This window comes from Abramis brama (genome assembly GCF_963993115.1).
Source record: "Abramis brama genome assembly, chromosome: 16".
Taxonomy (NCBI): domain Eukaryota; kingdom Metazoa; phylum Chordata; class Actinopteri; order Cypriniformes; family Leuciscidae; genus Abramis; species Abramis brama.
The window spans coordinates 10,092,220-10,108,784 of NC_139978.1; the positions used below are offsets into that span (position 1 = coordinate 10,092,220).

A 16,565-nucleotide genomic window follows, 5' to 3' on the forward strand; every position below is an offset into this window, starting at 1 on the left:
CCAACAAAACTTTGTTTGGGTCTAAGATTTTAAACTCAAATGTTTGTCCAACCTCCTGGAAGAGATCTGACCAATTAGACACTGGCTTTATTTGAGAGGTGGCATTTAAGAAAATTCTTCTCATCTCATTCTTCACTTCTCATCGTAAATCATGCGTTATCTGTGATCCCCTTACTCTCCAACACGAGCAGAGAGAACAGAGGCCACAGTTTAGACATCATCAGTATTATAAGAATACGAAACATTTTACACAGATTTCAATCAAGCCATGTTTTGAATTAAGAACATACGATCGTATTGATAGGAAACGAGACACACTTTCATTCAAACATCTAACAGTTATAACAATTACTGACTTATATGAGATCTAAGCATATTAGACACACATATAGGTTGTAGACACAATATAGAATTGTGTAGTTGAACGATGTTTGATTATAAGTCCATCAAAAAATTGTTCTGGGATGATTTTATGTATTGTTGTAGGTAAAATCTCAGTTCTCTGTGGTTTGAAGAGATTTTAACTCTGGGTCATTCAGAGTTCCTTAAGAAAATGGAGGTCTGTTTTGTATATCTGTCGTGGGATCGAGCAGCTTCTGCTGTTATCTTGATCGAGCACTGAGCTGTGCCATCTCTGAACCAATCAGTCTTTCCAAAACTATCAAACGTTGACAACGTTCTTCCTTTAGTTGGTCTCATCTCTTTGAAGCTTGCATGGCCATAAAGTTCTTAGCTGGGGGTTTTCGTTGGTTAGCGTAGACTGGCAATTCACGCACGCCAATGTGTGCATTGGCTCGTTTTAACAATGCTCGAAGATGACAGGCTCCCTAAGCATGATCCCAATCAGTCGTTACGTCAACTATGTCTCTGTTCCCTCCTTCAGGGAACAAGGATTACATATGTAACCGAGATGTTTGTTGTGCCTTGTAGGCATATAATAATAATTTTTACATTATAGAAAACAATTTTTGGGGGGGAAGAAAGCCTGAATTTCTTCCCCCCCAAAAATTGTTTTCTAACAATTTTGCTTTTCAAACGCACAGTGCGATTGACTCAAACTCACAGCGCATGCAGAGAACATTTACTGAAGCAATCGAGTCGATCCTCGAAACATTGTTACCATATTATAATAAACATCTGTGTTTGAGCAGATATCCACAAACACAGTATTTCATAGTAAACACCGGCCTATACATTATTAGTGCTATACATGTTAGTGTAAACACTCATACTAGCCTACTTTTATATCATTCTATGTTTTATATCAAAGAGCATAAAAACATTCTCATGTCATACATGTATATTTATTTATCATTTAAAGGTTGCCTACCTGTCTATAGTTCATATTAGGGCTGCACGATTATGACAAAAATCATAATTGCCGATTATTCAGTTGAAATTGTAATTGCGATTATTAATTACGATTATCACAATTTACATTGAATATATATATATATATATATATATATATATATATATATATATATATACATAGACATATATATATAGACATATTATTATACATGTTTACTTAAAAATTGTGAACACACACACTGTCCCCCTTTACTTAACATACACATAAATTGTAAGAATATGACTAATAGTAAAGACTACTAAGAAATAAACATTAGGTATAGATGCTAAAGCTATTAAATAGCAGTCCCAAACTAGCTTTTGTTAATACAATGTTGGTATGAGCCACCACAGTCATTTAAAAATATAAAAAATAACACAAAGTGAAAATAAAGTGGCATTTTGGGGTTAATATTGAAACGACAGTTACCATGGTGAATACACAATATTAACAAGAACAGTTAATGAAACATGGAAACTGCTCCTGGTGAATAGAATGAAAATCATACCTGCTTGCAAATCCTTCTCAGCTAACACACGACATACCAGTAACGTGATTTATTGGTAATTTACTTTTATTTGGTGACTTACTAATTTACAACATTGCATGCTCGTAGTTTCCTTTGCACTTTATACACGCCGCCGCACTTGCGCGTGCAATTGAAGAGTGTGCGCTACGAACACAGTAGCCTATAACGGTTGACATGACAGGAACGTCCGTTTTTCTGAGGTGAAAGACTTTTTATTTCAGCGTACATACAGTGAGGAAAATAAGTATTTGAACACCTTGCTATTTTGCAAGTTCTCCCACTTAGAAATCATGGAGGGGTCTGAAATTGTCATTGTAGGTGCATGTCCACTGTGAGAGACATAATCTAAAAAAAAAAAATCCAGAAATCACAATGTATGATTTTTTAACTATTTATTTGTATGATACAGCTGCAAATAAGTATTTGAACACCTGAGAAAATCAATGTTAATATTTGGTACAGTAGCCTTTGTTTGCAATTACAGAGGTCAAACGTTTCCTGTAGTTTTTCACCAGGTTTGCACACACCGCAGGAGGGATTTTGGCCCACTCCTCCACACAGATCTTCTCTAGATCAGTCAGGTTTCTGGGCTGTCGCTGAGAAACACGGAGTTTGAGCTCCCTCCAAAGATTCTCTATTGGGTTTAGGTCTGGAGACTGGCTAGGCCACGGCAGAACCTTGATATGCTTCTTACAGAGCCACTCCTTGGACAGTCGCCCTGCCCCATGTGCAGAAAAACACCCCCAAAGCATGATGCTACCACCCTCATGCTTCACAGTAGGGATGGTGTTCTTGGGATGGTACTCATCATTCTTCTTCCTCCAAACACGTTTAGTGGAATTATGAGCAAAAAGTTCTATTTTGGTCTCATCTGACCACATGACTTTCTCCCATGACTCCTCTGGATCATCCAAATGGTCATTGGCAAACTTAAGACGGGCCTTGACATGTGCTGGTTTAAGCAGGGGAACCTTCCGTGCCATGCATGATTTCAAACCATGACGTCTTAGTGTATTACCAACAGTAACCTTGGAAACGGTGGTCCCAGCTCTTTTCAGGTCATTGACCAGCTCCTCCCGTGTAGTTCTGGGCTGATTTCTCACCTTTCTTAGGATCATTGAGACCCCACGAGGTGAGATCTTGCATGGAGCCCCAGTCCGAGGGAGATTGACAGTCATGTTTAGCTTCTTCCATTTTCTAATGATTGCTCCAACAGTGGAACTTTTTTCACCAAGCTGCTTGGCAATTTCCCCGTAGCCCTTTCCAGCCTTGTGGAGGTGTACAATTTTGTCTCTAGTGTCTTTGGACAGCTCTTTGGTCTTGGCCATGTTAGTAGTTGGATTCTTACTGATTATATGGGGTGGACAGGTGTCTTTATGCAGCTAACGACCTCAAACAGGTGCATCTAATTTAGGATAATAAATGGAGTGGAGGTGGACATTTTAAAGGCAGACTAACAGGTCTTTGAGGGTCAGAATTCTAGCTGATAGACAGGTGTTCATATACTTATTTGCAGCTGTATCATACAAATAAATAGTTAAAAAATCATATATTGTGATTTCTGGATTTTTTTTATAGATTATGTCTCTCACAGTGGACATGCACCTACGATGACAATTTCAGACCCCTCCATGATTTCCAAGTGGGAGAACTTGCAAAATAGCAGGGTGTTCAAATACTTATTTTCCTCACTATATACGTCGCTGCCTGGTAGTTCCTATTGTGCTGGGTTTTCTGAAGTAGTTGTGATTCGCCTCTTATAACATGTTCTAAATGCACGCAGAGTGGATTTATTTATTTTTTTAATCGCGGCTTTGAACGATTACGTAATCGTGGCATCCATAATCGTAATCGCGATTAGAAATTCGATTAATTGTGCAGACCTATTTCAACATGTTTCCGTCGATTTCATACATTTTAGTCTAGCAACAGTTCAACTGCAATGTGAAGTTTATGCAACAATAACATTAACTAATATAATTCAGAATACATTTCTTACCTTAAAATCTTTCTTATCTTTAAATCGCGTTCTTCTTTGTCTGAGGCAAATCCAATGTAAGCTCACAGCGTGTCCTCCAAACTCGACGAAAATCAGAGGAATGATGAAGTTTGGTGCTTTGTTTTTGAGGTAATGAGGGCGTTTACAGGTTTGTGTTCCTTCACGTGGACGATTTGCATGTGAATCTCTTTTGTGCGCGTGGGTGTGGTCAAATTAGAGCTAATGAGTGCTAGCTTGAGAAACTGGACATCTTGTTGGTTTCATACAAATTACTTAAACAGAGAATATTTGTTTTCGTTTTGAATTAGATAATTTAAAAGTACACACTTAAATGTATATACAGATATATTGCTCATATATGTGTGACAAGTATTCGCTGAGTTTTGTTTCAGTTTATAGACGTGCTCAAGAAAAAAAGTTCACGGAAATGGAGAGGCAGAAAGCACACCCTGTTTATTTTCTTTATTTTACAAAAGCACAATGTTTTGTTTCTATTGTAAGTGGACACATACAAAAGTAGACATCTTACAGATTCTTTTTTCATATTTCTTTTTTCTGTATGACCATAAATGACGGAGTGATTTAAGTCTTTTGTGCTACTAGTGATGAAGATCCAGCAAAATGTGCCGGCGCGTTTGTCGACCCCTAAGGGTTAATCACGAAAGGTCCCCGAGCTGGGACTCGAACTCGGGTCATCCAAAGCACAACTCAAAGCATTGCCTATACGAGGCTAACGGCTCCGACAGTTATTTAAATAGGCATAATTTTATAATCATAATAAAACATATTATTTTATCTGTTATACAAGGCATATTTGTTTAGTGATCACTACGAACAAAACAGATGTAAAACCATAGACATAACGGTCTTCTCAAGTAATTGTTCGTACTTCCTGGTAAAGCCCCGCCCACTTCCGGTTTATCCGAATATCCGACATAGATATGAAGAATTTGGAGATTGTTACAGATAAAGATACATATACAGATATTGGCTCCACTGCACATCCTTAGTCCAGATGATTGGAAGCCTAAACATAGAGTTTGAAATATAGTTTATTCCTCTTTGCTGACAGGACTATGAAAAATGTACTAGTGTTCCACTTTTAAATATTATTATTTTTTTCAGTAAAGATTTCAGTCTTATTTAATTAAATCAAAAATAGAGAGAGTGATTTATAATCAATACTGTGATCTAAAGTGTAATGTGACATATTTCTAAGTGAAACTAAAGAAATAAGTAGGGCGGAACTTGATTCTATCAATCAGGAATTTGGATTCTAATTGATGATGTTATAATTTACAACTCACCCCGGTTTATAACCATACTCAGTAAAATTAACTAGACCACACATTTTAATAGCGATGTTGCAAAAACAGAGTTAAAAATGATTATGCTCAATGATGAAATCCAGATGTATTAACCACTTATATAACTAGTATATCGATTGTATAATGATTATAGTATTATTAAAAATAAATTTTCCTCAGATATGTGTGATTCTGTTTTTGCAGATATATTAACCTTTCATTAAGACTTTTAATCTCCTTTATCTTCTACCAGGTTGAGTAACACCAAAAAGCAGGCTGTACATACCGTCATGGGCATCTGGATGGTGTCATTCATTCTGTCCACCTTGCCTGCTGTGGGCTGGCATGATACCACAGAACGCTTTTACACCCACGACAACTGTCGCTTCATTGTGACTGAGATTGGCTTGGGCTTTGGCGTCTGCTTCCTGTTGCTGATCAGCGGGAGTGTGGTGATGGGCGTCATCTGTATTGGAATTGCCCTCTTCCAGACCTTTTCCATCCATATGGGCCAACACGTGGACAAGAACAAATTTAACGTTCCCACCATTGTAGTGGAGGATGCTCAGGGCAAAAGGCGTTCATCCATTGATGGCTCAGAGCCCATTAAGACATCGCTGCAGATCACCTATCTGATCAGTGGAATAGTCTTCATATACGATTTTCTAACTGGATTCCCCATATTGGTGAGTGTTTGTTTTCATTTTAAAAAAAACATGATTTTCAAGAAGGGCTTTAGTGGAGATTCAATGGATTTTGGTGGAGTACAAGTGTTATTTATCTTTGCATAGGTTAATGAGTTGAGGAGTTGCTCTAAATTGACTTTTGAATGATATTGACTTGTTTGAGGACTATTGACAAACTACATGAAATCCTCAAATGTGTCAGTTAGAAAACTCCCTGGAATCTGTTGTTCCTTTTCAGTCAGTCTCTCCTATCACCTTCAAGTTCTACAAAACGAGCCAATGGCAAAACAATGCCATGGGTCTGCGGAATTTGCATAGCGCAACTCCACCCCACCGCATGGGTATAAAAGGTGCTGCGCAGCAATCTCGCATTATGTTTTTGCTTTGGAGCCAAGAGCATTCTTCACTCCTCTGCAAGCCTTTCTGAGTTCTTCACCTACGAGACGAGCGACTCTTCAGTGCTGTTGGTGTTACGGCGTGTTCCAGCAAGATCACATTACCTGCTGCTGGTCTGTGCAGTGATCTGCCAACAGTGTGGGTGTTTCTCCCTGGGCGCTTCAACACACTGTTGAGTTTAAAAGAGCTGCATGTGGCACGTCTTTTTAAAGATGTCTCACCCGTGTCTTTCTGGGTGCGGTAGACAGGTATTGTCTTTTGATTGGCACGATTGCTGCCTGGTGTGTTTGGGCTTAAATCACACTCAGGCAACGTTCGTGGATGCGTCATGTTCTCATTGTGGGAACATGACCATTGCAATGTTGCGATCGAGACTCAATGACCTCTGAAGAGGTAGAGTCCCCTCTGCCACATCCCAATCTATCCCCTCCGCGAGAGGGGATACTTTGGCTGGTGGCCAGGGTGATCTGTCATGCGTGCGGAGGTTGCCACCCTACTGGCGAAGGGTGTGATCGAGACCGTCCCTCCAGCCGAGATGAAATCCGGCTTCTACAGCCCCTACTTCATTGTACCCTAGAAGAGCGGTGGGTTACGGACAATCCTGGACCTGCGCATCTTGAACCAAACCCTTCACAGGCTTCCATTCAAGATGTTAACAGCCAAACGCATTTTCGAATGTACTTTCATATCTCATTCTTCCTTGACACAGACCGTTTCTACAGTTTGCTTTCAAGGTGCAGGCATATCAGTACACGGTACTTCCATTCGGGCTAGCCCTGTCTCCTCACGTCTTCCCGAAAGTCGTTGAGGCAGCCCTTGTGCCACTTCGGCAACACAGGGTTCGCATCCTGAACTATCTCGACGACTGGCTGATTCTAGCTCACTCTCGAGAGCAGGTTTGCGAACACAGGGACCTGGTGCTTTGGCACCTCGCCCGTCTGGGCCTTCGGGCCAACTGGGAAAAGAGCAAACTCTCCCCTGTGCAGAGGATCTATTTTCTCGGTATAGAAATCAACTCGGTCGCCATGTACGCGCAACTTACGAGCTGCTGAATTGCCAATTCGAGGGCAAGAGTGCAGTTCCACTGAAGTTATTTCAGAGGCTCCTGGGGCATATGGCATCCGCAGCGGCAGCCACGCAGCTCGGACTGCTTCATATGAGACCTCTTCAGCACTGGCTTCGCGATCGAGTCCCGAGATGGGACTGGGCACGCTCCGACTACCGGTTACTCTGTCTGGCCTGCCGTCAGACCTTCACCCAGTGGTCAAACCTCTCCTTTCTACGGGCCGGAGTGCCCTTGGAATGAGTTTGCAGGCATGTTGTTGTCTCAACAGATGCCTCTGCCACGGGCTGGGGTGCCATGTGCAATGGATATGCTGCCGCAGGCTCCTGGTCAGGACCCCAGCGCCTTTGGCATGTCAATTGCCTCGAGTTGCTGGCAGTACCTATGGCTCTGCACCGTTTTTTAATGTTGCTCAAGGACCAACACGTACTAATCCGTTCAGACAGCACGGCGACAGTAGCGTACATCAACTGACAAGGTGGTCTGCGCTCCCGCCGTATGTCGCAACTCGCCGGCCATCTCCTCTTATGGAGTCAGAAGCATCTGAGGTCGCTTCGAGCCATTTACATTCCGGGAGAGCTGAATCGTGCAGCCGACGAGCTCTCATGATTTCGGCCACATCCCGGGAAATGGAAACTCCATCCCCAGACGGTTCAGGTGATTTGGGAACAGTTCGGCGACGCACTGGTAAATCTGTTTTCCTCCCCAGACACTTCCCACTGCGGCTGGTTTTATTCTCTGACCGAGGGGACCCTCGGCTCGAATGCACTAGCGCACAGCTGGCCGCGGGGCCTCCGCAAGTATGTGTTTCCCCCAGTGAGCCTTATTGCATAGGTCCTGTGCAAGATCAGGGTGGATGACTGGTGCTCTTCGTGACAGCCCCTCCTTGGCCAATCTCTCTGAGGAAGGACCTCCTTTTTTCAGAGACAGGGCACCCTCTGGCACCCACGTCCCGATCTGTGGAACCTACATGTGTGGGTTCTGGATGGGACACGGCAGGTTTGAGTACCCTACCACCTCAGGTGGTGGCTACCATCACTTCAGCTAGGGCCTTGTTCACGAGACACGCCTTTGCTCTGAAGTGGAACCTCTCCGTCACCTGGTGTTCTTCTCGCCAAGAAGATCCCAGGAAATGCCAGATCGGGTCCGTCCTTCAAGAAGGGTTGGAACGAAGGCTGTCTCCTTCCACCCTGAAGGTTTACATGGCTGCGATCTCTGCGCACCACGACCTTGTGGACTCGAAAGCGGTAGGACAGCATGACCTACCATCAAGAGGGTAGGGGACCTGCAGGCATTTTCTGTTGACGAAGCGTGCCTAGAATTCGGGCCAGCTAACTCTCACGTGATCTTGAGACCCCGGCCTGGATATGTGTCCGAGGTTCCCACTACTCCTTTCAGGGATCAGGTGGTGAACCTGCAAGTGCTGCCCTCGGAGGAGGCAGACCCAGCCTTGGCACTGCTCTGTCCAGTACGTGCCCTCTGTGCTTACATAGACAGAACGCAGTGTTTCAGGACCTCAGACCAGCTCTTTGTCTTTTTTGGTGGGAAGCTGAAGGGAAAGGCTCTTTCCAAGCAAAGGTTGTCTCACTGGATAGTGGACGCCATTGTCTTCCGCTTCCACTAGCCAGTAAGTAGGACCTGCTCGGTGTCATGGCTTGCTGTGCCATTCCACTCCATGGACTGGATATGTGCGCTATTTCACTCAGATGAGTTCTCCTTAGACCCTGAGTTTCTCCTGCACTGTCGATGCCGTCAGCCCTCGTGATTTGCTAGGTGCTTCTATGTGCATGGTTCCCCGCTTGGGCAACCCCCACATGTGTATTTCCACAATAAGTTCTCTGAGTTCTCCATATGCATCCCGTACTCTGGTCATATGTGTATTCTAAGTCCTCCCTATTGGTAGGCGCTGTGTTACATATTCCACCTGGGATATGCTACCCAGTGTACCTTGGTATTCTTGTGTTAAGCCTAGCCCTTCGTCCGTACTAGTCTCACAATAGGGAGGTCAGACTTGAACAGGGTACTGGAAGACAGCCGCTGTGGCGTGATTGAATTGGGTCCCCCATTTCGTCAGTCTCTGACGTAACTCGGAGTGACTAACTGAAAGGGAACGTCTCGGTTACGTATGTAGCCCTCGTTCCCTGAAGGAGGGCATGGAGACGTTACGTCCCCCTGCCACATTCGCTATACCGCTGGAACAGCTGGGAGGTCAGTCTTGGCTCCTCAGCATAACATAATGCGAGATTGCTGCGCAGCTCCTTTTATACCCACGCGGTGGGGCGGAGTTGCGCTATGCAAATTCCGCAGACCCATGGCATTGTTTTGCCATTGGCTCGTTTTGTAGAACTCGAAGGTGATAGGCTTCTTAGCGAAACCCCCATTTCGTCAGTCTCTGATGTAATGTCTCCGTTCCCTCCTTCAGGGAAATGAGGGTTACATACGCAACCGAGACGTTACCATTCAACAATTCTCACAGCTTCACATATCTAAAGTCTATCATAAAAGCCTATTTTTGAAGAAGAGAAAAGCTGTCCCCCATATTCTACATGTATACATTTTATGGATCTTTTTCATACACATATTAGGTTTTCAAATGGTTTTGCAGTCATGACATAGAATCTGTAAATTGACACATTTTGTACATCAAATTATAAACAAGAGCAGAAGTTAGATTTACTTTTTGATGGTTTGTTGTGATGTGTTCAGATCACAATATTTATTTTGAACACAACAGGCTTGTGTTTGGTATCTAAATGTCTCTTGGTTGCCCTTCAAAGTGGATCTTCCACACTGCGTCATGGCGTTGATGCTATGGGAATGCTTCCGCGTGAGATGGTGTCTGAAACACGTCTCTGTAATAATTATTATGATTATTATTAGAACTAAATAAAAATATAAGTATAGTATAATATATTGTAAAATTGTAATGCTTAGATCCAATGAAGACGAAGATGAAGATAGGATAACACAAGGTTTAACAGATAAATACAAATAGACAGCCAACATGCGAAACAGCGTGCAAACAAACAACACAAACAATACCAGACACTGAACAGAACACAGACAGGAACTTAAATACACAGTGATGATTAACTAAAAGACGGAACAGCTGTGATAATTAGTGTTAGTGTCCATGACTGATGAGTGGCGGGAAACTAGAACAAAGGAACACATGTGATGAATGGAAACAAACAGAAAGTCCAAGAAAACTGAAGCAAACTGAACATGACTGTGACAAATATAGTAATAAAAATAATAATGATTTTACTTTACAGAAACCTTTTATTTTATGGGATAAATGCAGGGGGCCTATACAGTAACTAAATGATTAGAAAAGAACACTTCAGTAGAGAAAACATATGGATCATCATATGTTTACTTAATTTTTTTATATATATTTACCCAAAATAGAGTGGTGTGAGCATTATTGAGCACTAAAAACATGTTATGTATGTTTCATTCATACTGGAACCCAGAGGGCGCCCTCACGCAGAAACTCCAAATATGCCTCACATAAGTAATATGACTTGACATTCCAGGAAATCCCTAATACTGAAATTGCTGTAGCTGAATAAAAAGAAGATAGAAATGCTTTGACATTAAACACAATATGGTGACAAGATGGTGACAATATATGGTTTATCTGTGTTCTTCAAGCCATTTCGGGTATTTTCATAAGAATAAAGAATATTTATAATGCAATGCTAATCGACATAGCATTAATTACAGTATAGAATACTTCAAAATAATATATTGTCTGCCTCATTCTGTGATAAGAATCCACTTCAGATCCCAAATGGTTAAATTCCATTCCATGTGTCATTTACTTTTATATCATATTGTGTTTAATATTATAGAGCATAAAAACATCCTTGTGTCATACTCACATTTTGCAATGAAAGGTTGCCTACCTACCTGCCTATATAGCTTATTTCATATTTTAACATATTTCAGTCGATTTTTACACAATTTAGTCTGGCAATAGTTCACCTAGTAAAATGTGTACAAGCTTATGTAACAATAACATGTTAACTAATGTAAGTAGGAATAAATTACTTACTGACAATATCCTCCTCTGGATCAACCCTCACACCACATCGCATTCTTCTTCTGAGGTACATTCAAGGCTTAAAATCCCTAAGGCATCTTCTTCCAAACTAAAATGAATTTACTTCATTTAAAAGTGGACACTTCAATCTCTCTAAAGACATATCTTTCATGTCTGTGTGGCTAGTATTCGCTGAGTTTGAGCTCATTTTTGAAACATGTTTCAGAAAGAACTTCAAAGAGACTGAGACGGCGCAAATAAAAGTAGATACATTTGTCGACCCCAGAGGGTTTAGAGCCTGGGTTGCTGGTGTAATGCGACTCTCAAGGACACAGAACAAGTAGACCAGCTCAGGCGGGACACCATTAGTGGCCTTGAGAGTATTGACAAGACCTTGGTCCCTGGCAGGTTAAAGCTCTGGTGTTTCCAATTCGGTCTCCTACCACAGCTGATGTGGCCTCTGACCATCCACGAGGTCCCAGTCTAAAAAGTTGTAAAACTGGAAAGGGTGATCAGCTCATTTGTTAAAAAATGGCTAGGCCTCCCCAGGTGCATGAGCAACATAGGCCTGTATGAAAATGGAATTTTGGATCTTCCGGTGTATAAATGCTCCCAAGTAAGGCTGGAAATTAAACTGATGGAATCCCTTGATCCATGCAGGCTAAGTCAGCCCTTAAGCACTGAAACATCGTTGGACATGTGCAGTAAGGCAGTGGTGGCCTATTTAGACCTATTTAGACTATTTTGGCACAAGGCAACTCTATCTCAGTGGCAAAAACTTGTTGCTTGCTCTTGCTCAAATCTACCTCTCAAGCAAAGTTAGGGCAGTGGATGAGATGGTAGGGATTTGAGAGGTGACATTTCTCTTGGGAGGAGCTGTGGAGCATGGAAGCATCTCAAATAAGCTTCCCGTTAGGAGCCACCTATGATGTCCTGCCATCTCCAGTGAACCTCAGCCAATGGTACGAAGAAGATCCTATGTGCCCCTTCTGCTCATCTCTAGCAAACCTGAAGCACATCTTAGTTGGCTCAATGCCATTATACATGGAGGCACAACCAGTTACTGAAGTATCTTGAAGCGTCATTGGATTCCAGACGGACATCCATTACCTCCGGACCAATGGACCAATGCATTACCTCCTCCATTATGTCTTCATGCTCCAGTAAAGGAGTTTGTGGAGGAAGAGACAAGCGAGGTCAAAGTGAAGACCCCAGATACTGGGCAGTTGGTTGGAGCTCAGGATTGGAAGCTTTTAGCTGACCTGAATCGGAGGTTTTGCTTCCCACCCGAAATTGTAGCTACCAATCTTAAACCAGACCTTGTGCTTTGGTCCTCCTCACTTCACACTGTGTATATCATACTGTGCCCTGGGAGGATGCTGTGGAGGAGACCTATGAACATAAGAGCCTTAAGTATGCTGAGAAAGCAGGTGACGTGGAACAATGTGGCTGGAAAGCAATGGTTTGCCCGGTCGAATTTGGCTGTCGAGGCTTTGTCGGTAGATCTGTCATCACAATTCTTAAGGACTGAGGAATCTGAGGCCAAGCCCATCAGCAAGCTGTCAAGGCCCTCTCAAGTGATGCTGAACAAGCGAGTCGATGGTTCTGGATTAAAAGGAAGAATATTGGTTGGGCCCCATAACAGCATAGGCACAGAGTGGGGGTAAAAGCAAAGGGGGGCGCACCTGGGACGCTGGATGTCGCCAATGAGCCCTCTGGAGGTGTCGTGGGCATATATCATTAAGGAAAGAAGGTGCTCAACTGATGACCCCAAATTAAGCCTTGTACTTCCCTCCCTCTATCCTTATAACCTCCATATTTGCTCCCCACCCATCGCAGGAAGGTGCAATAATAGCAAGGGTTATTACCATCTAGTCCTAAAATTTAACTGTCCATGTTGCACTTTTGCTGCTATTGATGTGGGATACAGGTAATGTTAGGAACAGGTTTGGGGGTATGAGTAGGTTTAAGGGTGGGTTAAGGTGTAAGGGAAGGGTCAACAGTGTAATTATAGATGTGATAACAGATGTAATTAAAGATGTAATTAAATGCAGGTATTTTTTACAATGTAAAAACATGTATGTACTCAATACGAGCATTGTATCAAATGATTAATTTAAATGTTAGTACCAAGCAGCAACCTTCACCTTTACATTGTACTTTTAATGTATTTAAAAATACCTGCATTTAATTACATCTGTTAATTACATTAATTGAGCCGCCAAAATGGCAACGGCCAGCTCTGCCCAATTTGGGCTTCAAAAATGCTCTTCAGTCAAGTCAAGTCACATTTATTCATATAGTGCTTTTTACAATACAGATTGTTTCAAAGCAGCTTTACAGAGATAACAGGAAAATAATGCACAATAGTTTGGTATGGAGTTAAGTATGGAGACGGGTTTGTTGAGGATCAGTGCCGATGGCTGTTGTGTCGATGAGGCCTTCACAGGGGAGAGGCTAGTTGACACAATCTCTTCAGAAACCTACGGCTGATGTCACGGACACTACGTCCATATTTTTTTACAGTCTATGGTTTGTACATAGTAGTTAAAGACACCTAATATAAATTGGGACCGTGATGTGTATCACTGCCACAGTTAAATTGTCCATTAGGTGAACTGTATGTGTCTGTATGCCATTTTTCTTTGCTTTTTACCATATAAATAATTGCAGTGCTTCATTGTAGGTGGTGAGCTTTGCCAGCCTGAAATTTGACCGCTCTTACAACTGGATGGTCCTATGTGTGCTCTGGTGTTCCATAGCACAATCAATTCTCCTTCCCATGTTCCTGTGGGCTTGTGACCGCTACAGGGCAGACGTCAAGATGGTCTGGGAGAAATGTGTTGCCATCATGTCCAATGATGAAGTGGATGAAGGTAAGGACCACTAAGCTTCTTTTAGCGTTTTCCAAGGAGAAAACAATGCTGTACTCAAAATAACATAATATTGTACATTATACATTATACTATACCAGTGTTTTTTTTTTTTTTTAATAGTCAGAGTCAAGACAATACACAGTACTAAGCAAAAATAAATACTTGTAAATTCTAGAATTACATACTTGTCACATAACTTTACTCCTGGATTCATGAAATGCTAAAACGAAAAAATTATAGACTAGGTGCGTTGGATTGTGGGGAAAAAGCAAATGAGCTCTGCTTGTATAAATCAGGTGAAAATTGAAGAAAGTAGTATGTGTAGTATAATTGTAATTATTCAGTGGTATTCAAACACAGCCTCTGATGTTAGAGTGGGGGTGGAGAAAGGAAGTAAAGATAGTTTTATCCTTCAAATTATAAGTTTTGTCTTTCCAATTAATTATCAATTAACTTATTAATTGATTAATTCATTTTACATTCATTACTGCCATGTTCGGGGGAAAAAATCAATTCTACTACAATGATGATTACAGTCATTGGATTTATCATGTGACCTACATTTTGAGATGGATGGCTATTATTTTAAATTATTGTTTTAATCTCTCATTAGTATGTTTTAGCTAACATAAACTTAAAAATAAATCTATAACTGGAATACCTGTTAAGAGATGCCTTTGTAGAACTGCCACTGTAGAAGTTTTGCTGCAAAGTTCCTTCACTCTAATTTATGTCACAGGCAAATGCTTTAGTAAGCCTGCTGTAGGCTGTTATATCTAAACATTTTAAAGCGCCCCTATTTATGCTTTTTCGAATATTACCTTTCATGTAATGTGTAATGTAGCTGTCTGTGGATGTAAAAGATCTGCAAAGTTGTGAAGCCGAAAGTGCACAATAAAGAAAGTCATTGTCTCTCAAAAAAATAAAATTGACTTTGAACTGCCTAAATGAGTCGTCAGTAATTCAAATCCCACTTTGTTATGGCTACACGTCCCTGGGTAATACATTTGCATAATGCCTGCATTTGGCCCGCAAACAACATCTTCTTTGACCGACCCTCAAACTCTATATCTGGTGTTGTGTACATGTTGAGAAGACACTGTTTTCTACTCTGCAAAAGCAAATTGTCTTTGTAAACACTTCCAAAGGATGAGGATGTGAATAGTCAGTGGTTAAAATTACCACAGCGATATTGAAAGCAGTATAACATTTTGACGATTGCTTCTCAAATCTTTGTGAGGTCTAAATGGGATTTACAAAATGTTTATCCATTAAAGATGGGACAGTACCCACTTTATTTGGACCAACTAGCTCCTCTGAATCACAAACTGTAAGAATAATTATTGATGTAAATATTTTCTGCCGGGTGTTTAAAATACTTAGCTTTGTGTTTTATATTGTTTATATTATTACCTAAAATTGTGTCCATTAATGCAGATTTTCTGTTGTTCTTACTACTTTGAGTAATGATAAAGGATGGAGCAAGATTTGTTTTACAAACTTTAATGTTACATCAGTCATTCACGTTAGTGCTCAGCTAACGAATGCGGCTATGTGCTGTTATTGATACATTTAATGATGCAGTTCCCACATGTGTACCGCAATAAATTAGAAATATAAACATAGTTTGTTGATGGACATACACTTGTTAACGCTGATGGTGAGGAATTACAGTTGCAACATCTCATAATGTACGTCAAACTGAATAGCGCATCACTGAGAAACATCCTGCTCAAGTCGTCCTTGTGATGGAGGTTTGGGTTGAATAACTAGTTCTTCCAATGTTTCATCATCAGACTCGCGTCCGAATTGATATGGTAAAATAAACGCCATCATTACTGTCATCGTTACTGTCTCTACAGTCTGTACAATCGCTGAGCTTTAGGAAGCCTCCGGAGCTGAAATTAACTTATGTTAATGGTTAGTGTCGTTTCTGACCAGTTACAACAGAGTGGGCCAACTGGCCAATCAGAGCAGAGTAGACTCGTGGAAAGGAGGGATTTAGAGAGACTGAATCTTCGGACGAGTCCTTTGAGGATCATTGAAAAATGTGGTGATGTGAAATGTATATTATGAGAAAATTAAAGCATTTTTTGACCTTTGATGCATGTAAACCTGTTGTAGGAGGCCTTCGAAACAAAATTAGGAACCTTTAAAGTAGCATAATAGGGGCACTTTAAATGACATAAATCCAGAAAGATGAAAAGAAAAAATGTCTCAGGTCGCGACTGTACCCATGGTTCCCTGAGAAGGGGAATAAGAGACTGCGTCTTGCATTGACAGTCTGTGAAGTATAAGAGGCCGCCC

At 41.4% G+C, this 16,565-nt stretch overlaps 1 protein-coding gene across 3 annotated transcripts in view; it reads left to right on the forward strand.

The window, feature by feature from the left end:
* gpr153 (G protein-coupled receptor 153) overlaps positions 1-16,565 on the forward strand; it is a 150,398-nt gene that overhangs the window by 119,713 nt on the left and 14,120 nt on the right. For all 3 annotated transcript variants that reach the window (XM_084087405.1, XM_084087404.1, XM_084087406.1), the window contains exons 3-4: positions 5,443-5,875; positions 14,069-14,258. In XM_084087405.1, coding sequence (XP_083943531.1) covers positions 5,443-5,875; positions 14,069-14,258 — 623 coding nt within the window. The remainder of the gene's footprint in view (positions 1-5,442; positions 5,876-14,068; positions 14,259-16,565) is intronic.